The sequence below is a fragment of the Triturus cristatus genome, chromosome 8, assembly GCF_964204655.1.
Source record: "Triturus cristatus chromosome 8, aTriCri1.1, whole genome shotgun sequence".
In the NCBI taxonomy this organism is placed as follows: domain Eukaryota; kingdom Metazoa; phylum Chordata; class Amphibia; order Caudata; family Salamandridae; genus Triturus; species Triturus cristatus.
This window is the reverse complement of record NC_140591.1, coordinates 975,367,157-975,389,822: the sequence shown is the minus strand read 5'-3', so window position 1 is coordinate 975,389,822 and position 22,666 is coordinate 975,367,157. Positions and strand designations below refer to the sequence as shown.

The 22,666-nt window shown below is 43.2% G+C and overlaps 1 protein-coding gene across 1 annotated transcript in view; it reads left to right on the top strand.

The window, feature by feature from the left end:
* Positions 1–22,666, top strand: part of CUL4A (cullin 4A) — a 408,579-nt gene that overhangs the window by 227,061 nt on the left and 158,852 nt on the right. The window contains exons 12-14 of the mRNA XM_085622501.1: positions 505–609; positions 12,542–12,652; positions 12,756–12,841. Coding sequence (XP_085478627.1) covers positions 505–609; positions 12,542–12,652; positions 12,756–12,841 — 302 coding nt within the window. The remainder of the gene's footprint in view (positions 1–504; positions 610–12,541; positions 12,653–12,755; positions 12,842–22,666) is intronic.

The window sequence follows — 22,666 nt, the reverse complement described above, 5'->3', positions numbered from 1 at the left end:
GGGTGTGTTAACTGTTCAATGTCACATTGTTTCCGGCTCACAAAAAATCAAAACTTGAATTCGTTTATTTTTACGTAGTAACTGCAAGACCATAACGTGATTTTTCCTGGAAAAGGGATCCATGAGTGAAATGGTTTCTTATTGCATATTGTGGGATTTAAAGGTCACGCTTTTGAATTCCGGCAAGGCCAACTCAGCCTCCTATCATTTCGAGATTGGTAAAGTGAGTACCATGAAATTGGGTATTAGTAAGTAACAATATTTATAGCGCATGGAAACAGCAAAAAAGCGGTATGGAGTGGTGTAAAAAAGCAAGGTATTATTGAATGTATTGTGGAATTTTACTTAAAGCCATAAGGTGGCTAAAAATGTTAAACATTAACATTTTCATTTTGAAAAATGGACGGAACTGTTATACCTTTTCGGGTGATGTATTTTTAATTCAATTTTATTTGTAATTTCAATTTTGAACAATAAGTGCTGTAAATCATTCTGTATTTGTAGCAAAGCACGTGGACTCCAAATTGAGAGCTGGCAATAAAGAATCAACAGATGAAGAACTTGAAAGAATACTTGATAAAATTATGATAATTTTTCGATTCATTCATGGTAAGAATGGAAACTCTTGCAATATTTAAGAATTCCCTTTTCAGCTATTTTCAACATAAATGGCACCAAAGTTTGACCTCAGATTGAACTGTTAATTATTAAAATATGAAATATTTTGGGGTTTATTAAAAAACTTGAATACACAGTTTATATTTTTTCATTGTAGCCGTTACGTCAGAAATTGCTGATGTGAAAAACAAAGGCTATTTATAGCCCGATGTTTTGGCTACCCTCTATGATCATAGGGGTTCATTACTTTTTGTTTTTATTATTTAGGTGTGGCTTGACAGCAGGGCTGTCTGCAATACCTATTGTTACCCTGTATTTAAAAAATACATAGTTAGGGTTTTGACTCCGCCAAAGTAAATTTTTCTTTCTCATACTATGCTATTGGATGTTTGGTGTATCATTCTGCCACCTATGGAATGCTTGTTCTCCAATGCATGAGGAACTATTTTACATCTAAAATGTATTACCAATATTTTAGCATTAAATGCATCATAAATGTGTTTTTTGCTTTTTTTCCAAGGCAAGATAATTTTATTTCAAAAGTTGTCAGGACCCAAAATGCAAGCCACACCTGTTGGCTTTATCCATGATTGTTTAATCTATTTAGGGCATTTCCCTAGGGCTGTACATACTTTACAAAAGCAGTACATAAAATGGCAAGATTATCGATTAACACAATAAAGCCATAGGAGATTAGTGTGAGAGACTGATACCAATTAAAAATGTGTGTTTTTAATGTAACTCCAATGACAACGAAAGGTGAGGGTGTAGCTGTAGTGTCACATCTTTTTGAAAGGGTACCCTACTGCACACACTTCCAAATTTCAGAAGTGCATTCTGTATTTACAAAAGACCTTCGAGGAGCCTATCCCGGACAGTTCAAAGTGAGAGGTGAGAAGGAAAACACTGGTTCTATTTTCACTACTCTCTATAAGAGACCAACTAGTCAATCACATACTTATTATATGGTGCTTTACTCCAGGAATAGAATGCTTTTATTCTGGTAGATCAGTCTTGGACCTAATTTTTAATATTTGTATTCAGCACTCTTGCACCATTTGCTATTGACTCACTTTACATATATCTCAAACAATTAATATTAATACAATAAAGCAAAGATTAAATCTAATTACAATTTGAACAGAAGCAGTGAACTTTAAGCACCGTAAGAATACTAGTTGTCCAGAAAATAGGAACTTGCAGAATTTGAAGATTACAGGAAGAAAGTAGAAAGTTAGTTCAGTACGGGACTGAAGAGATTCGTTTTTAGGTGCATCCCGAGAGAAATGAGTGTTGGGTATGTTCTGATGTTGAGAGAGAGAGAGGTCCGGGCAGAAGTTGCAGTGCCAGCAAAGGATCACTTCCAGGTGAGAGATATTCATAATCTAGAGGCCTCAATCTGTTGAGTTCTAGCATCTGCGACCTCTATGTCCGCCTCAGATTGGAATTAGCTGGAATTTGTTAACATGATGGTTTCAAAATGGAGGTCACAGAAAATGGGGGTGATGTAGTTGTTGTACTCTAAATCCTGACTTATGAGTGGAGTATTGCCCTAAACTGCATGAAAGATGATTGTTGAACCCCTACTAGGATTACATTCCGGAAGTGACTGTACAGCTAATTTCTGGGAAATTGGTAAAGTTGAAGTCTAATAACTTGCTCTTGTTGTGTGCAAACTGAAGATTGTTGAAGAAAGTTGTGTAGTAGGGTTAAGTTCTCAAGAATCATAAAGCATGTGCATTTGTGGTTGTCCCACTTGATTTTAAATTTCCCAGGAGGATGTTTTTTAAGGACAACATGAGAATATATGTAAAATTGCCTATGACTTGGTAAGTACATTTTCATTGGGCTCAGGAAGATGACATATGGTGTCTAGGTGAATGATGTTACCTGGGGAGGTTGTGATGGAGATTTAATGACAGCTTGAGCTTGCAATAGGTGAAAGTGTATAATTGACTGTATCCTTGTGTATGAGTGAAAAACCACCCTCTGATTTGAGTCACTTGATTTTAGAGTTCATTTTATAAAACCATATAAAATCATATTGAATAGTATGTGGAACTAAAACCACCGAATCCAAAACTTTTATTGTGCAGAGGAAGAATATTGAAAAACTTAGCAATTTTTCATACCTGGGTAATCTTTGTAATAGTCAGTTGAGCTGGGAACCACTTCTAGCCCTAAGGGCACAGCAGACCAGTAAGGCAATGGACGTTCTATTTTGCTTTGTCTGTAAATTGGGGCATAAGCCCGTGCAGGATCTAATTACCCTCTATAGAGCCAAATGTCTTTCTATTTCCTTGTATGGAGCTGGGGTAAATTTATTGAAGATCGTACAGGCAGTGCCCCTCTGCTATTATGGACCAAGATATGGACCTCTGAGAATTTAACGTTCTCTCGGATGTTATTAGAGACTGCTTGAAATCAGATAATGTTTTAAAGATTTCATGGTTTCAATATTTAAGGAGGAAATATCATGAGATTGATCTTGAACACTTTTTTGAAAACCCAGAAGGTATTCCCTTGAAAAAGGTATTATCACGGAGGCGTACCATTCCAGGGACAATAGGCTTATCAGCTACCAACATGGCGATATGGGACACCTCCATTCGCCTCCTGCCCTGGCACAATTTTATTTATCTTTTTCTACTAAGACTCAGCTTTGATTTAATTTAACCAGGTTTTGTTTAGACACAGTGCACTTTTTGTTGGCATTTCCCTGCCAAGTAGGGTGGTCAAACAAGCTTAAACCGGGCTTTTTCACTACACCATACCTCCCGGTTCCGGCAGCAGTGGGTAGGTCCTTGGACACATTGCCTACTACGCAAACGTGAGTACTATGTTAACCTTTATGGTCTGTTGACGTTCCACATTCCCAACCCCTGTTAATGGGTTTCCCAGCCAGTTTAAAACATTCAACTAGCTAGATGCACTTTCCCTACTTCCCCTTCCTTTTTTGTTTCTTTTTTTGTTTCTTTAGCACAACTTCAGTAACAAATAAGAAGCCTGTGTTGTTCAACCATAACTGGGATCACACCTTATTAATGCTGTGGGAAATGTTAAAGAACTACCCCTGAATGATGTGCACTACTCTATGTGCCAGATAGCATTATGTAGGAGCATGTTTCTATATGTTCTAAGGAGGCCCACATATCCAATCCTCTAGTTTATTTAATTAAAATGCTATTAACTTCGCAAGCTGGCAGCTTTTAACTGTTCCTTTTTATCTACATACCCCTGTAGTATATGGGGAAGTTCCTCATATCTTGACCTGCCGGGGATTGATGAAGCAGTAGTATATCCCAATTAGGGTGAGTCTTGTGCTCTTTCTACAGTTTTTGGTTTTTAATACACGGATTTGGTCACTAGACACATGAGCAATAATGTGACCACTTCAATATTTGGCACCTGGTGTTTATATGCCTGTTAAACCTCACCACTGTGTGCTGTGATTTAGACACACAGGGAATAGGACAGCAGTGTTTCATACTTGTGATATTTGTTTGACATCATACATTAATATGTGATTTTCTCTCCATAATAGGTAGAACCAGTACTACCAGCCATTAGACAGAGTAAGTCATGGTGGCATAAATCCTAAACATTAATTCATTATTGTTTTCCATTCCACCATAGTGTAGATAGTTTTTTAACTTTAGGTCCTGGCGAATCGCCTCTAGACTTGTAGAATTGCGAAGAAACATGTTGACCAACCACACGGAAGAGCGCCACACCTAAGACATTAACTTTGCATTGCGCCTTTCTTCTTTATTTTAATCAGGGTAGGAGACCCCACAATTAAAGTTATTTTTGCTAGTACTCCCAACCCTGTTTTAACTAACATCAACATCACACACCACTTATTCATCTACACTCACTAAATCTCTCACCCCCACGGCACCAAACGGCTTTTTGGAAAAAGATCTCCGCCAAAGTGCCCCTCATCGGGAGCCCGTCAGGCATTGCAGCGCCGGCCAGACGAGGAGCAGCCCGATGATGAAGCAAGACACCCAACTTGGGTTTGTGAGGGCATAACATTCCAAATAAATGGATTCCAATCTCTTTGACTCTGTAGCCTACTGTCCTTTGTATATTGCTGAATTCTAGATCATTCAGGAACAGCACAACCTTAGTTTTCAAACAAGCTCATTCCCTTCCCATGCGATAGTGTCTCCGTTCAAAGCATTATGCACTTTATATTATTTTGCACATTGTATAAATCAGAGAGAACTAGATTTCTGCTCCCACTATTAAGGAAAGCTCTTACTTGCTTGTATATTGATGTTTTTTTTATATTTTACAATCTTAAAATCTGTGTGGAGATTTTAATGTGTTATTGAGAATCTTGTATGTATTGTGTTTTAACCTTTTTTACTTTGTATATCTTTTTGTGGTTCTCTGTGCTGAAATAAAGCTATTCTTGACTTGAGTTGCTTGTCTGCACAAATAATATAGTAACCATGAAGGTCAAGGATGGGTTGTGAACCAACATTATCCATATTCTGGTGATGCAAAGTATGTTACATATGATGTTGTTTTTGTTCTCATGTTTGTTGCATACTATTTTGGATCTTGGGGAGTGTTTGATGATATGAATATGGAAGTAGGTAGGATGAAGAAACATTGCAGAACTGCTGAGTTAACATATTGGAAGGGTCCTTTTTGCTGTAGGGCACAGGGATTTGGATGGAGACGAATCTGTTATTTGTTGGGAGTCCTCATGATATACAAATGGAGTTGAGCCTGTGAGCTGAATGTCTATGTTGGTCATAAAATACTATATCTAAAATTTAAGAGATCCAAATTTGCCTGAAGGTACAATGAGGAGTACCTGATAAAGGGCTGGACTATTTGGAGGCAGTAAGACTGTGGCTGTCTCATAGTGACTTGATGAAGGCTGAATTGTCAATTGGCTGGAACTGAAATCAGAGAAGAAAAACGTTCTCCGTAGGAAACAATTTCAGTTTAAATAAAATGTCCCAACACCTAGGAGAAAGGAATATGCAGGAGACCCAATACCCAGGGGATGCTTTAGCAGGAGTAGCAGGATGCAGATGACACTGATAATTCTAGTTATTAATGGCCACTATTTAGGGTAGTCAGTAAGTGTGAAACCTTTGAAGGTAGAGTAAGGGGAACTCGAGGGATAGCAACTGAATAGGGTTGGAGTCATTTCGCCAGAGAGTTAATAGGCTTGTTTCCAAATTCTTATGTGTGCGCCTGATTCGGACATGTTGGAAAAGTAAGGTTTGGCGTATTAATAATCCCCAATGGCTCTAGTATGATTCAAGAAGCTGGTTTAATACATAGCAATATAACCTAGAAAATCTTGGATATGCTCTAAGTACTTCCAAACATAAGTTGTTTGTAGAAACATAAGGGAATGAATGATTTGATTAATTATTTGGCATGAAGATGTTTTTTTTCCAGTGTTCATGGCAATTCCTGTTTATGTGGTAACCCTCTGCAAGCAGCAGTTTCTTTTAATTCAGTTGAGCTGATTGTTAAAAAAGAAACAGTAATTTATAACAATATACAAAGTGATTCTTGAATAAGGGAACATAACCTTTTTTTTGTAGTACTATAATTAAAAATTATTTCATTCTTTAACATGAGGCTGCTTGGTTTTACCTGTAATGCTATGTCGTATTTACATCATGTTGTCTATGCTGCAGTTTTTTTTTCAAACCCTCCCAGTTTTGGTTCAGTTGCTGAAAAAAGTGCCTTTTGTTAAAACATACAAAATCATCAATGCAACGTAAACTATTTCAAAATATCTTTCTTTAAAATTAGCAGTGAAATGTAAAAAGACAAATGTGCCATATAATCTTGAATACGGCTTCACACATAACAGTTAAATACTCATAACTCTTTTGTGTACAACCGATTAGGTTTTATTTTATTTGATATACAGTCTCTCTTGCTTACCTAATAGTATGTCAGATAGGTTCTCCTGTGCTCATAGTCCTCCATTTGCATCGTGTTAGATCTTGACAGGGTCGTTCTTAATGGAACCTTCATCAAAATTGGCTAATTTGGACAATACATCTCAAACTTTGGCAGGTGAATTGTATCAGTTGCCAGGAATTACATTCAATAAATCTTTCTCCTAGCAACATTGAATTAATATATCTGGCTCTTAAAGTGTAAGAGTTTACAAAAGGATAGTAGATGCATAGCTGTGCCCATAGAAACTCATACCCTCCACTGTGTCTTACTTAACTCCTGGATATATCAGAAAGGTCTAGTCAATAAAGACCATTGACCCAGATGTATTAAAATTGGATTATTAAAAATCAGTATTAAGCTGAGTACTGACTTGCTGCGAATCCATTTTGATTGTGCAACCCGCTCTATGTATTAATAGGTCAGTACACAAGATAGGAAGTCACAGAGGGTGCATACAACCTGCCTAATTAACAGACATGGTGGCCGGCGAGGGACAGCAGACCACTATCTCTCTAATTCTATTTCAAAGTGAAAAGCTTTTAATTTTTATTTATTCTTTTTTAAGCAGCCAGATTTCCTAAAAGGAAACAGGCCATTTTTAAAAATTTGAGAGTGAGAGTTCGCAGGGCAGTAGTCCCCTGCCTATGTCCCTCAAAATTTCCACCCTCATTCCCAAAGGGTAAGCAGTCCGAAGAGGTTCCCTTTCCGAATCAGTTACCGCCCCAACTTGGGACCTGATTTTGGACGCCCAAAAACACCCCTTCCAAATTATGATTTCATAGGGTTGGAAACCCCACTTTCCAATTTGAAAAAGTCTTGCAAATGGTACAATGGGGGTTAATATATTGTAAAAAGGGATTGTGATTTAATGTATTGTAGAGTCCTGCACAATAAATGATGTACCCTTGGTACATCTGGTCCATTGACCTTACGGCTTCCATGCCTTTGCAGTTGTTGTCCCTGTCAGCGGATCTGAGACCACCTGCCACTTTGCTTGAGGGCAGTAGGTCTGGTCTTTTAATGGATTAGGCCATTCATTTTTTAAAAATGTTTTTATTGGGAAGGAAGACGCCATTCATAAACTTCTTCTCAGACTGAATAGTGACTGTCAGTGGTAGACCCGCTTGTTTTTGGTTTTAATTGCGCTCTGTTTACTGCCTTGTTACCTGAAAAGGCCTTTATACCTTTCAACTTGGCAGCGATGCAGGCTGTTGTGCTGTTGAGCTGGGGACCTCACATGGTTCAACAAGCTGGGCCATGATTGCAAAAATATATTGCTATTTACAGTTTGTGCCATCAAATCTTAACAGGTCCAACACTGCCTTCCGAGCAGATTTGAACTTGCCAAGTCTATTAAACCAGTTTTCTTAAACCTTGCTGACCTAATGCTATTACACTGGTGTTAGTAACACTTGTTACTGCACTTACAGTAACTCTGATTGCATTGCAATTCCAATTGTATTTATATAGCACTTACTACTTCTGACGGGGAGTTGAAGCGCTTTACAGCGCGTATCCCACTACTCTGGAACACAGGGTTAGTCCAGAGGTTATTGTTGCTTATTGGGATCAGTCATGTGTTCTCATGGTAAACCATTCAGTGGATTTACTCCAGTGTGTTTCTGGTAGATAATAGGAGTTGGGTGTGATCATTAGTGGGAGCTATGCAGGTTGATAAAAATACTTAGTGCAGTGAATACGTAGGCTAGCAGTGTTTAAGGTTGCACGAATATGGTTTGATGGGAGGTAGGTTGTTATCCATGAATGAGGTGTAGGTCATTTACAGAAATACAATAATAGGCACAAGGCACACAGGTATGCAGCTTTTAGAGTATGTTGTACTCAGAGAGAGGAGGCATGCATAGGATAGAAGGTAAGGAGAGGGTCAGTCCAAAGGAACAAATGAGAAAACTATTGAAAGTTTTAAGTCAAATGGAATTTTTCATGCAGGGTTTTAGAAATAGAAAGGAATAGGAGAAGTCTTTGAGACACCATGCATTTCGTGGTATGGAGAATTGCAAATCTTGGTTCTCGGGGTAGGGGCCAGCCCCTTTGGTGTGCCTAGTTGTGCAGTGTCCTCACGTTTTGGCTGTTGTCATGGTCTGGAGAGTTCCACCCCCTATTGTTTTTCTTTTGTTTACTCCAGAATTGGGATATTCGGTGCCATGTTAGGGGTCCAATTTGTCGGTTCCTATTCTGAATGGCTGGGATTTCTAGACCTTGACTTCGCAGGTGCTGTCCCAACGTTGGACAATTTCCAGGTGCTGTCTCGGACCATTTACACCTTGGTTTCTCATTATGTTTTGCCTGTGCATTGGCATTTGCCACATTAACGGTTCAGATCACCGCTCACTGGTGCAGCATTTTTTTAGCGTTGTTGGCCCAGGCTCTAGATATTGGCCCCATTTAATTGGTTATGTGTCCTATCATTATTCCTCAACAATTTTAGATCAGTGCCTTCCCACCCAAGAAGTCGTCACTTGTAGCTTTGATCAGACAGGGAGAGGTACGGTTCCCTTCTGCTAGGTGGTTCAAGGGTCTGGGTTTCTTGCTAGTAGTTTAACCATGCTTCCTTGGACTTCTCTTGTTTTCTGTGATCGGTTTACCCATGGACCTGGGCCACTTGGCTGCCCATTCAGCACAGTTACCAGCCTTTACCTGGTATAGAAGTAACTTGGTTGTTGACGTTAGATCTCCATTTTCTGTTTCAGTGGATGTGACATTCGCATGAAGCATTAATTTGTGTTGCGGATCTTGGTTGGGTGTAAGGAGAAGACCACAATGTCGGTCTCATCCCCAGTGGAAGACATTCTAAGTGGTAATGGCTTGATTACTTGGAGATGATTTCCATTCATTTACGTATTCCCAGCAAAGCCCTACATCAGTCCTACCATACCTCAAGGCTCTTGCTCCTTCAGTCATGCAATTACATGTTTTTTCTGGTTCTAATGTGGGAGAGTTTGGGGGGCCTTATTGTATAGTAAGTGGTTTATAACTAAACCATTTCGTTGTCGAGAAGCAAGATGGTTTAGGTTCTAGGCGAATAACCTCTTTTGTTTCTGATTAAAGGATGTTCCCTTTCTTCACAATGAGTATGTATCCTCATAGAGTAAGCACTTTAAAGAGGAAGACCTAGTTTTAAAGTAACCAATATTAATGTAAAGTAATCTGGCCATAATCATTCATTGTCCTTACACGTCCTATTCCGCTGAGACCGCGTAATCTGCAACCCTGTATGTAAAGAAGCAATATACATCATATATTGCAAGTACGTTCATATCTGTAAGAAACCTTTACAAGGAACAAATTGTTTGAGATTGTTATTGTATGTGGTTTTGTGTAGAGCTTCATAACTTTAATTAGGCACCAAAGCATTTTATAGGATGGTTATTCTACACAATGGGATAGGAGGAAATCTGGTTAGAAGGGTGTTGTATTGCATCGTTGTTTATGCGGGATGTATTTGGTAGTGTGTTTGTGTGGACGTGGATTTCAATTATTATTTATACAGTGCGTTGGTTAATATCAGTGTGATGCAAATGTAGTGGTTGTACTGTATTCAATATAACAGTCTTTAGAGTTGACATGAGTAGCCCCGTTTTCAAATATATAGGTAAATGTGTGTAGTACTTTTGGTGCAGATCGGAGCTCCCGAATCCCCTCTACTTCCACGGACGGAGTGATTTCACAGTTACACACGCACACACACATCACACGCTGGTGGGGCCCATTACACCAACATTCATCCTACCACTCTATCCGTGCCATGTATAAGGGGAAACACTTTCAATACCTAACCAATCTGCATATACCTTGAGGTCCATGGCATCAACTAGTTGCTATAGATTTGGCGAAACATCATTTTACACTAAATATTCAATAACATGACAATAAAATAACCACCCGACACAGTGATTCAAACAGAATATTTGTTTATCTAAAATTATATGAAAAGCCAATTAAATGCAAATTCATTTCTCTCATATTTACCTATTCTGGCTAAAAGTCAGATCCTAAGTCAGAACCGGTCCTCAGCAAAAATAATCAAAGTTTCTAGACGTCATGTAGAGTCACCGTCCTCTCCGTCAGCATCGGGACCTCGGATCATCAGTTCGGGAAGAAGTAGCACTAGACCTCTTTAGTCTACTAATATTTATACTAAAATTACATTCCAAAATGTTGCAATCATATCGTGCAAAACGGATGAATGGCGGAAATAATGTTGTCTTGGTACATTGAGATACAGTGCTAAATTTTCTCACACATAGATCGTCTCAAATAATGAATAGAAAATAAGGGGTCCATAACTAATTCGTTACTTCTACGGATGTCTCTTTTGGATAATTTGTATCCCATTCGTGGGATCATTACAAGTTCATAAAGTCAGTATTTTGTTTAGCAACAAATATCATGTTCAGGGGCACTTGGCATCACTCCTGGATTTGTCGTCATGATCATGGCTTTTCAGTTCGTCAGGAGGGCAAGGTCACAGGCAGCGCGAAGCCTCCTTGCAAAATTTCCATCAACTTGAATGCAGGCTGCGGGTGGTAGCCATATTTTGGTAGGCCACATTGGTCAACTTAAGTAAAATGAAACACAAAACAAAATTACTGCACGGAAATGATTATACAGTGTTATTCCCCTGCTAATACCCTTATGTGTATGTATTTATCTAGCCATTTGCGACATCAAAAGCCATTAATGCATATTAATTATAAGCGCAAAACACAATAACATCACATAAGCAACATCTATTTCTGTCAGTTTGTTCACCAACTTAGTTCACTTATTATTTCAGCCATGCAATAGCATTCCCACGTGTAATTCTTCTGTTAATAAGGTTGATTAGACCAGACTCGACAAATCTTTCAGTAGTTATTAATTAATCAGTAGTACTTTTAATTATAACATGCGAAAATTAAACAGGTATTTGGTTTTAAAGTAAAAACCCTGCTCCATCACTTTCTCATTGCTCTACCTGTGCTCCGAGAGTTTTAATTGTGACCATCAGTAGAAGGATAAATACACAAAATTCAGTTAGCTTCACAGTCCTGCTTACATTGTAACATTTTAAAATGTATTAGGTTCTGTTCCTGTGTGATGTGGTTTCTGATTCATTATTACTGGTTATCTCAGTGTAACTTTGTCGAACCACAGTGACTGTATGATTTCTCTTTCTACAAATGTATACAAACTCTCCATTTGGAAGATGACCTAATATTTTACTTGCATTTGTTAAAGAGCAGACTCTGTGCTAGCCTGTTTATCATTCTGGACTTAAAGTTTCCAAGTCTTTGTCTACTGATTTACTGAGCAGTACTTAAGACACATTGCTCTTTGTCTATTATATTTACTTGCACTAAACCGTACTCTGTTCTAGCCATTGTTTAGATGGGTCTCCGCTTCCGTTGCCAATGCTGATTCACATTTATTTGCATTTATGAGCATTTTGAGTTGAGTGACTAAACATACCTTTTGCCTTCTGTGATGATTCTTAAATTATAATAAATCTTCATGGTTTGTAATATGAACCTGTGTATATTTTCCTATGTGGTTTCTCTGGGTTTATTGTATTTGTGCTCAGGGCGCTTGTCTTTGACTCGTACATAACCCCGATCCACCATTAAGCCCTTTTGATGTCATAAGCATCAACGTCTGTAAGTGGTCAAGGTGGTTATTTTATCCTGTCTTGGGTTGCAGTACCTAATCGCTCGATGGTTTGAAGAATAGTGCGAGATACAGCTGATATAGTTTACCTTAATAATAAAAGGCTTTCATTTATTGTGCAGATACCTTATGAAGTACCGGATTGACAGCCGAATCATTAACCCACATCTTGCATCCACAATGAAGCACATGAAAGATTGCTAAAACCAATGATCGTTTAGCCTAGTTAAAAATGAAAAGAATGCCCTTCATAAGTAAAGCCCACTACTAACATTCATTATTTTCTCTTGGATTGTTAACAATACAGGCAAAGATGTCTTTGAAGCATTTTACAAAAAAGATTTAGCCAAGAGATTGCTTGTTGGAAAAAGTGCCTCTGTTGATGCAGAGAAGTCGATGTTATCTAAACTGAAGCATGGTAAGACAATAAGAAACTTGGAGGCCTTTTTTGTAATTTGAGATATTCTGTGCTTGGTTCCTCTGCTATTTATGACTCGTTTGTTTTGCTCTATGTGTTCTAGAATGTGGAGCAGCTTTTACCAGTAAGCTTGAGGGCATGTTTAAGGACATGGAACTTTCAAAAGATGTCATGGTTCAGTTTAAGCAGGTAACTTTAAGCATTTTAACTTCCAAATTTGCTACTTTAATGAATCTGCATAAAACATGTGTTTCAACAGTGTGTAAATAAGGTGTGTTTAACAGCCATTGTACTGCGACAGCTTCAGCTCGACACACCCTTCTCACCTGTCATCCCACAGACACACAGGGGCTGAGGAAGGCTGGCGATGAAAAGAGGCACACAAAGCAGGACAGCGATGCGGATTCTTGTGAAAGAAAGTGCCTGGTTGCTTTTTCCCCTGGGACGGTTGCCTCTATCCGAGTATGTGCTGTGCCCTAGAAATGTGTGCCATCTCTCCAGAACATGCACACAGTAAAGAATCAGTCCCCTTCGCTTTCCATCATTTTGGTGATCAAAATTCCTGTACTTAGTAACTTTTGGGGGCTTCCGCTCTACAACATCTTTTGTATGGGCTGCATCTGTTGAAGACCTGCTTTATCGTGCACAAGTCATGCAGGAGCTGGACTGACAGGGAAAGTTCCACCCAGCACTTTCTTTCTTCATTAAGTGGCTCACAGTAAAAAGTCCCAGAATCATCTAGTCGTTTTATTCTCCCCATTGAACTTCTGTCATTTTTCCCAACTCTTACATCTGATATTAGCAGCTGCCAACGTTCCCTACTTGCTAATCTGGTATCCGTTTCAAGTGGGAGAGAGTCATGTCTTGCTTAACTATATGTGGGGCATTCATGCAAGCAAAAACAAAAAACATACACACACTGATTGATACAGTGAGAGACCAGTGTGAGAGAAATGATGATAGGGGTGAGATAATGTAGGAGTCTGAAACGGTGGAAGTGAAAAAGAGGACAGAAGGGGGAAGATCATAAGAAAATTAGAGAAAACAAACCGAAAGATGAAGATAAATGAAGTATAAGAGGGAGAGTATGGTGGGAGAAATGTAAGAGAATAATGTAGAGAGACATATGAAAGAGGAAAAAAAAATCAAGACCTGTTTTGGTAGGGGTAGGTATGCACCTACCATTAGTAATGAGGCCGCTAACACCGTATAGGGTCCTGTGAAGGTCTCAGTTAATTAGCCCCTTGCTCAACCTTTGGTACCTGACAGTGGGCAGTCAGGCCTAACTTAGGAGACAGGAGTGTATAGCATTTAAAACACCCATACACCACACAATAAAAATCCCACACCAATTTACAAAAATAGGAAATATTTTTAGGAACAAATAGACACCAAAACTACAAAAATGAAATGTATGATACTGGAGATATGAATTTTTAGTGCATAAAAACCTTAAGCGCCACTCTGGGACATCTGGCTGCTCTTTTATCTTCATTCTTAGAAACTTTTCTGGAACGTTTTCCTCTGACATCGCTCGACCCTCCACAGCAGGTTGGATTCGGAGAGGGTTTGCCAGCTTGACTTTCCACAAGGCCCCTGTCAAATCCTGGAAGTCTTTAGCTTTCAGCTGGATGAAACTGAAATCCTGGCCAGGTCACAGTTGAAAGTTTAGAATGAAAGTGTCCAAATCACTGATCCAAAGGTGTGGAATCTCCTGAAGGTTCTCTGGGATGTTTGTACCCCAATTGTTAGAATGCTCCTGGCCAAATCCTCCGCAGTCCACTGGACGCACTCCAGGATGGGGACTCTTGGTGGCGATGGTGCAGGTGGGCTCTGTTAACCTGTAGCTTGCAGGGAGGCCAGTCCTTGATCCTTCTTGAAACAATGCACAGTCCCCAGGACTATAGTACCAGATTGTGCAGCTGGCGCAGTCATTCAGGGTGCAGGACTTTGGGTGCAAATATAGATTCCAGTAGGGCAGTTCTTCTTTTTCTTGTAGTTTTAATCAGCAGATCTGAGAGCATATGCAGGTCTCATTTATTCAGTTTTCTGAGGTGACAAGCAGGGGGCACCTCTGTCCATTGAGATATTGGGTGCCACCCGAAAGCATGACAGTTTCCTTAAAAGTGTGGCATCTTCTTGTCCCACAAAGCACTGCACTTCCCAAATCCAACATGGATGCCCACACATGTAGCCGCTAGAACTCCAGCCCTCCCCCTCACTTCCTCCCACTTCCTTGTCCGCTGAGGAGGAGGAGAGGCATGTGCTGCGGATGATAGGGCGGCGGCTGAACGGCGGTAAAAATCCCAGCGCGAAAGCGAGCAAGCCGCCCACGACCCATGACTCGGCTGGCTGACGGGTTGTGGAATGACGTGGTGATGGCCCAAGAGACGCAAGAGAATCAGGCCTGCAGCCGCGTCCGACAGGCGAAGGGTGGTTCCCCTTGTGAATTCAGTGCTGGAGCTAAGGAGCAGTCCAGCTGATTCTAAAGGGCCAAATTAGGGTCCTTCGTTTGACCCACAGCTGGATATAACTCGCAATGCGGAACGCGAGGACAAGAGAACAGAGGTTAAAAGAACAGAAGCACAGGGACCAAATCTCTGGTTGAGCTGTGGTTCTATTCCCCCCTAAACAATAACCTTTCTTACAAAAACATCAGAAGCAACAGAACCCAGCCCTAACTCTATTAGACGAAGCCACGCCCTTTAAAGTACAGGCTAGTTTTCTACCCTGAGCTCAATCACAAGAAAATACTCAGTCTGGGCCATCTCAAAGTACCCCCAATGGCTCACTACCTCTTCAGGGTACTCAATCGCCAGCCAGGAACACTTGGGTGAGTGTCAGTGAAAATGAAGAGAGTGAGAAAGCGATTAGCCCGAAGGAGCCACCAAGAAGAATTGCGGAAGGAGGAGAGGAAGAAGAGGTATCAATTCAAAATATGTTGGTTACCATACTGGGCAAAATTAGAGATCTAAAAACGTCTCGGGCCCCAAAGATTGCTTCACTACATGAGAGGCTGTCTAAGCTGGAAGATAATATGTCTAACACACCAAAAAGAATGAGCGAGGCAGGAGCTGTATCTCGGATCTTGAGGATAAACTGACTGTCTTTCAGCGAGAACTATCAGAGCTGGGCAAAAACAAGAACCAGATGGAGCTGAAGCTTCAGGATTTAGAGAACTACGATAGGCGCTCCTATCTCCGTCTAGTGGGTATCCCGGAAGGATGTGAAGACGCGCAGAGAGACAAATGGGCTGGTTCGCTGCTGAAGAAAGTAATGCTGGAGTTGGAAGGGGACTTAACGATCACTAGAGCTCACAGAGTCCCCGCGCAGAGGCAACCAAATGCAAAATTCCCTCAAACTATATTACTTAATTTTGCGGATCTTCGAGTTCAGAAAAGAATATTAAGTACTGCCAAGAGATCCTTCCCTACTACAGAAATCCTGCAGTTTAAGATATTTTCAGATATGTCAGCAGCAACAGCGCAGCAAATAAGAGTTTGTGAAGATGATCAACCTATTCAAGGAGAAAGGGTCCCAGGCCTCGAATGTACAACAATCAAGGCTTAAAATTTTATCCAAAGGACCTTTCCAGATATTTGACAAGTGAGGCTCAGCCTGGGGGGGGGGGGTTGGGGGGGGGGGGGGGGAGATGCATATTGAATGTTTATATATATTTTTCTCTGTTTAGGGTGGGAGGAAGGGTGCTTATAGCACTCTAGTCCTCCATGGTGAGAGAACAGGAGTGCGTAAAGGATTCAATACAATGGCATCCAGCAACAGGAGGGGGTAGAGGGAATAGTGGGCAATTCCAGCTCCCAGGGATGAGATGGGAAGTTTGAGGTGGTAGGGGTGGTGAGGGTGAGGCAAAATGTAAAAGGAGAGTTCAAATTTATGTGCTTAACTATTCAGTGGGAATAAATAAATCAGGACACATGGGTTGTACTACATGTTGGCAGACGGAGCTAAGAATCGAAAGCTCAGGAAGTGGGGTGAAAAAATAGCACAAGTCACTTTATACCAAAAAAAGCACTTGGTACACTTTAATACTGTTAAATGCATGTACCACTTTATGTATACTGGATGCACTTTAGATCTATATGGGTCATACTCTAGTAGCTATTATATCGGTTCAGATGGAATATAGCCATAATATGAAGCAATGCACACAGCACTTTTTTACCAGACGGGGAAATTTTCTGTTTACATCATCTGTTTACAACCGCACAGGTCACTTTAGTTCAGTTACTATTAAATAATCGGTACTGAAAGTAATCTCTTTTATTACTAATGGTCTGAACAATAAACGCAAGGCCCATGCAATAGAAAACTGGCTGAGAAGCCAGAGCCCGGGTGTCATACTCCTGCTGGAAACCCATTTTAAGAACACAAGCAGTGCGAGTAAGATTCTACAACAGTGGGCCTGTTTTTATTGCCTATCTAATGCCAGCTCCACTCAGAAGGGTGTGGGGATCTACGTAGGTAAACATATACCATTCTAGGCAAAAGCCACGCAGATAGACTCAGATGGAAGATGGGCCTTTGTAAATGGGAGATTTAATCAATCAAGCTTTACTATAGCAACGATCTATGCACCGGTTTTAGACAATCCGCTCCCTTTGCTTCAGCTTAAACAGGCCTTAACGAACATCCCCGGCTCTATCATTTTGGGTGGCGACTTTAATTACCTTCAAGAGCCACTAATCGATTCTTCCACTAAAATTCAAAAACAAAATAAGCCGCAGGTGGCCATTTCTGTAGCTAATTGCGAAAAGGATCTAGACCTGGTAGACCCATGGTGCTTTCTGCACCCTAGGAAACACGTTGTTCGAGGCATATGAGCTGCAGATTACACACTGTGCATAGATCGCCATCTGGTGTTGGGCCCGGATGTTTGCAGTTTTTCCTCTTGGAAAGTCTTTGGAAGTCACGAGGTATGTGACTCCTCCTTTGGATCGTATTGCGCATGGGCTTCGGCTCCATCCGCAGATTGTTTTTTTCCGCCATCGGGCTCGGATGTGATCTTCGCGCTCCGGTTCCGAACAGTTTCCAGTTCTTCTATCGACACGCAATCCTCACCCCAATTTGCGGTATTGTTTTCGATCGCGATCTCCACACTCGGCGCGGCTCTCATCGATCATGACCTTCGATTCCAGTCGTCGACGACGGCCTTCGGGCCTACCCCAGCTCCGATCCTGGCTAATGGAAAGGACTCCCTTCAAGAAGTGCCCTCGATGTGGGTCCAAATTCCCCCACACCGACCTTCACGAAGTATGTAACCTCTGCCTCTCCCCTGAACACGAGGCTCGAGACTGTCTGCCGTGCAAGTCCTTCCTGTCCAAGAAAACCATTCGAGACCGAAGGGCATGAAGAACTATGGCACACTCGTCGACGGTGATTCCAGATGACATCTTCGGGGAAGGCGTCGACGCTCCAGAAGGACAACACACCGACGAGGGCCTTGTCAGCACCTCCGAAGCCGACGATTTAGATGTGGAGAACATCACGGCACCGAAAAAGGCTTCGGTCACACCTTCGCCTCCAGGCCTAGGCAAGACCAAAGACACTGCTTCCCACACCGCACCTTCGGGACCGGTTAAGAAGCCTATTAAGCCTTCCGGCGGCTCGAGCCAGCCCACCGTCGGTGCCGAGAAACACTCCTCCGCACCGACGCCAAAAAAGAAAATGGCCTCCTCCTCGGCACCGAGCTCCATACCGAAACACTCGGTGCCGAAAACCAGCTCCAGCTCCTCGGTACCGACACCATCCCCGGAACCGAGCAAAAAAACACAAGGCCACCGACACGATATCTCGAAGCAGAAAACCATCTCGGCACCGAGTAAACAGACAGCCCTTTCCAGGCCGCATAGTTCCAAACGGCAGACTAGCACAGACTCTAAAACAAGAAAACCGACGGCCCCGATGCCTTCGGCGCCGACGGAGAAACCACCCTCGGAAGAACTTTTTACACCTGATCCATTGCAAAAGACATTGATCAAGGACCCCAAAACCGGACATTTGATGCTCAGCATCAAAAAGAGACAGCTGGAAAAGCCTGCCCCAGCTCCGCCTCCAAAGAGGAAAGACTCTGCTACCTCCCCTTTCAGAATGCCTTCACCACCTCCTCCACCCCCTCCACCTTCCCCTCCTCCTCCTCCTCCCCCCCACCTCATCATTCCCCCACACCCTCTCCGGATGATGATAATGATGATGTCTATGATGACATAGGGGACGTACCCCATGACCTACCTACAGGGAACCCCACTCCCACAGGCTCCCCAGGCCCATGGGACGACTATAACATCCCTGACATTCCTAACGTCCTGCAAGATGATCTCTACCCTTCGAGACCATCCCCACCAGAAGACTCACTAGTGTTCAACCACTTACTCCAAAGGGCTGCACACTATCTCGGGGTGAATCTCCATACCGACCCCGTGGAGGAGGACTTCCTTCTCGATACTTTTGACACCACGCATAGGGCCACCTCCATACTGCCCATTCTGAAAGGAGTTATCAAACACGCGCCGGAGGTCTTTAAAGACCCAGTCAGAGCCAGGGTCATTAACCCGCGCATAGACAAAAAATATAAAGCCGCCCTTACAGATCCCACCTACATCAGAGGGCCAGCACCACTAGATTCCCTAGTAGTGTCTACAGCACGAAAGAGAGCAAACTCCCAAGCGTCAGGCGAAGCACCACCATCTGACAAAGAATCAAAACTCTTGGAAGCATCGGGCAAGCGCACTGCATCCCAAGCTGCCAACATATGGCGCATCGCTAATACACAAGCGCTACTGGCAAGATATGACAGGGCCCATTATTATGAACTAGAAGCCATAATGCAACACCTCCCTGACAAATATAAAAATAGGGCAAATGAGTTAATTCAGGAGGGCAAAACCATTACCATTACCTCCATCCGCTGTGCCCTAGATGCAGCTGACACCGCCTCCAGAGCCATTAATACCAGCATCCTCCTCCGTCGCCATGCCTGGCTAAGGATCTCAGGTTTTAAACCAGAAGTGCAAGCTTCCATCCTGAACCACCCCTTTGACCAGGAACATCTGTTCGGCCCAAAAGTGGATGAGGCCCTAGAAAAAATGAAAAAAGACACCGATACGGCGAAGTCTATGGGAGTCTTACAATCACACCCTCCCAGGCTCTCCTTTCGCCGCTCTTCCTTTCGGAGCACATCCAGAGGCTGCTCCTCTTGACACTGCTTCCACTTCATATAAGGCCCCTACCCAATCCACCTTTACAAGGGGTTATCAAAGAGGCGGCTACAGAGGTAACAATAATAAAGGCAAGACAAACACTGCCCGCTCTGCCTCTGCACCTACCCAATGACTCCCCTCCACTCCCCCAGACCATCCCACTCTGGTCGGGGGCAGACTCCAAAATTTCCTTCCTGTCTGGACTACCACCACCTCAGACAAATGGGTAACACAAATAATTCGGTCAGGCTACTGCCTAGAACTAATATATACCCCCCAAACATTCCACCCAGACAACGCCCAATGTCACAGGCACATCTAACACTACTAAAGCAGGAGGTAATCTCCCTCCTACAAAAGGGGGTGATAGAACGCGTTCCTACCAACCAACAAAATATGGGGGTCTACTCCCTATATTTTCTCATACCAAAAAGGGATGACACTCTACGGCCCATCCTAGACCTCCGGCCCCTAAACCGATACATACTCAGACCATTTTCACATGGTAACACTTCAGCAGGTACTTCCACTGCTCTCCCACAATGATTTCCTGACCACCTTGGACCTCAAAGACGCCTATTTCCACATTCCTGTTCACAACGCTCACAGGAAGTTCCTCAGATTTGCAGTGGACGGCCAACACTACCAATTCAAAGTACTCCCATTTGGAGTCACGACAGCACCACGAGTATTCACCAAGTGCCTAGCAGTAGTGGCAGCACACCTGCAGAGACAACACATCCATGTCTTCCCATACCTAGACGACTGGCTAATAAAGGCCAGTTCATACAACCAGTGTGTACAACACACGCACGCCACTATCCAGCTGCTTCACCGACTGGGCTTCACAGTAAACCATGCAAAGTCCCATCTCCAACCGTCCCACGTAAATCAATATCTGGGTGCCACTATAGACACCTCAAGAGTGCTAGACTACCCCAGTCCTGCCAGGATAGCAAGCATTCAAGCTCTACGTGCAAAATTTCAGCCACAACACTCTCTTCCAGCTCGAGTGTTCATGCAACTAATAGGAATGATGCCCTCTTGCATATTCATAGTACCTCACGCAAGACTCCTGATGCGTCGTCTCCAAGAGTGCTTAACGCGCCAATGGAACCAGGCCCAGGGTCAATTAACAGATCTGGTGTTGGTAGGCGGTCGTACCCATCGCTCTCTGCAGTGGTGGACCACCAAAAACCTTTCCAAAGGGCGACCGTTCCTGGACCCGGTTCCTCAGATAGTACTGACAACGGATGCATCGCTCTCCGGCGGAGGAGCTCATCTATTACATCACACCATGCAGGGCAGATGGACACCTCAACAAAAGTTACTCCACATCAACCATCTGGAGTTACTAGACATATTTTTAGCCCTAAAATCTTTTCAAACAGATTTCAGGCAAGGCAGTCCTAGTCCGCACAGACAACATGACAGCCATGTACTATATACAAAAACAAGGCGGCATACACTCTCCACAGCTCTCTCAGCTAGCACAGAGCATATGGAGATGGGCCATACCCTAGAAAATCGTTCTCCTAGCCCAACATGTCCCAGGAGTCCAAAACACTATGGCAGATCTGCTCAGCAGACAAACACAACAACTCCACGAGTGGAAACTCCACCCGCAAGTTCTTCACCCGTACTTTCAAATGTGGAGGCATCCACAGATAGACCTCTTCGCCACCCACGAAAACGCCAAATGCCCAAGCTTCGCCGCCAGATATCCACACCCATTGTCCAAAGGCAATGCGATATGGATGAACTGGTCAGGCAGATTTGCATACGCTTTTCCGCCTCTCCCACTCATTCCATTAGTGGTGCGCAAACTACAACAACACTCCCTCACACTGGAGGAGCCTAGCGCGCAACTAAGATGGTCGCGTGAGCACAGGGCTCCCCGGACCCTTTCTGCTCCTCGGAATATATCCTGAGATTATCCTGATTTGGTTTATGGAATCTGGGAGATGAAGACCAGCTGATCATATATCTCTTTTTAAAACTCTAATTGGACCTGGGAATCCTGAGTTGTCGTCGTCGGAACTTTTGGGACCCACCCGGCGGATGTGGCCGGGGTGAAGGTGACCCGTGGGGCCGGGCTGCAATTGAACAACAGCGGCCTCAGCGCGGTGCCAGTTGCCGAGTCAGCGCTTTCAGTTTCGATTTTGGCCTTCAGGAGATCGGCTGGCGTGCGTGCTCAAGGTGGCGAGGTGCCTCCTGGGCCTCTGCCCGAGGCTTGCTTCCATCTGCTACTGGTGGGCCTGACGCCTCCGACCCCCACATCGGCAGTTTGTGGTCCTTTTGCTGGCGCCCGCACACCTTTTGATCGGAGGTCCCATTGAGAGACTGCGCTCGCATGGCGGGCAAAGGGGGTCCGGAGGGGCGCAAGACCAAGGCTTCTCTGCGCGGGGGAGCGGTCCAGAGCAACAACATGGACCGCTACACCCAGGGCAGGGGGCCCCCTGGCGCTACTGGCCTCTCCCCGGATGCTGCGGGGGGAGGCACGACCGTCTCTGCGGAACTTTCCCTGCAGGACATTATGGGCGCCATCGAGGGCATCAGGGAAACCATCGCGACGCAATATGAGGCCCTGGCCCGTAAGATCGACACAGTCGCAATCGATGTCACCCTGATTCGGGCCGACCTCTCCAAAACCAACGAGAAGGTCCAGGCCCTTGATACACGGACCTCCACCCTGGGTGCGGAGGTGTCGGATCTGCGGGCCGCGCTTGGGGACATTAGAGTGGTCAACGACCATATGGCCCGGCGGCTTGAGGACTTCGAGGGACGGGCCCGACGC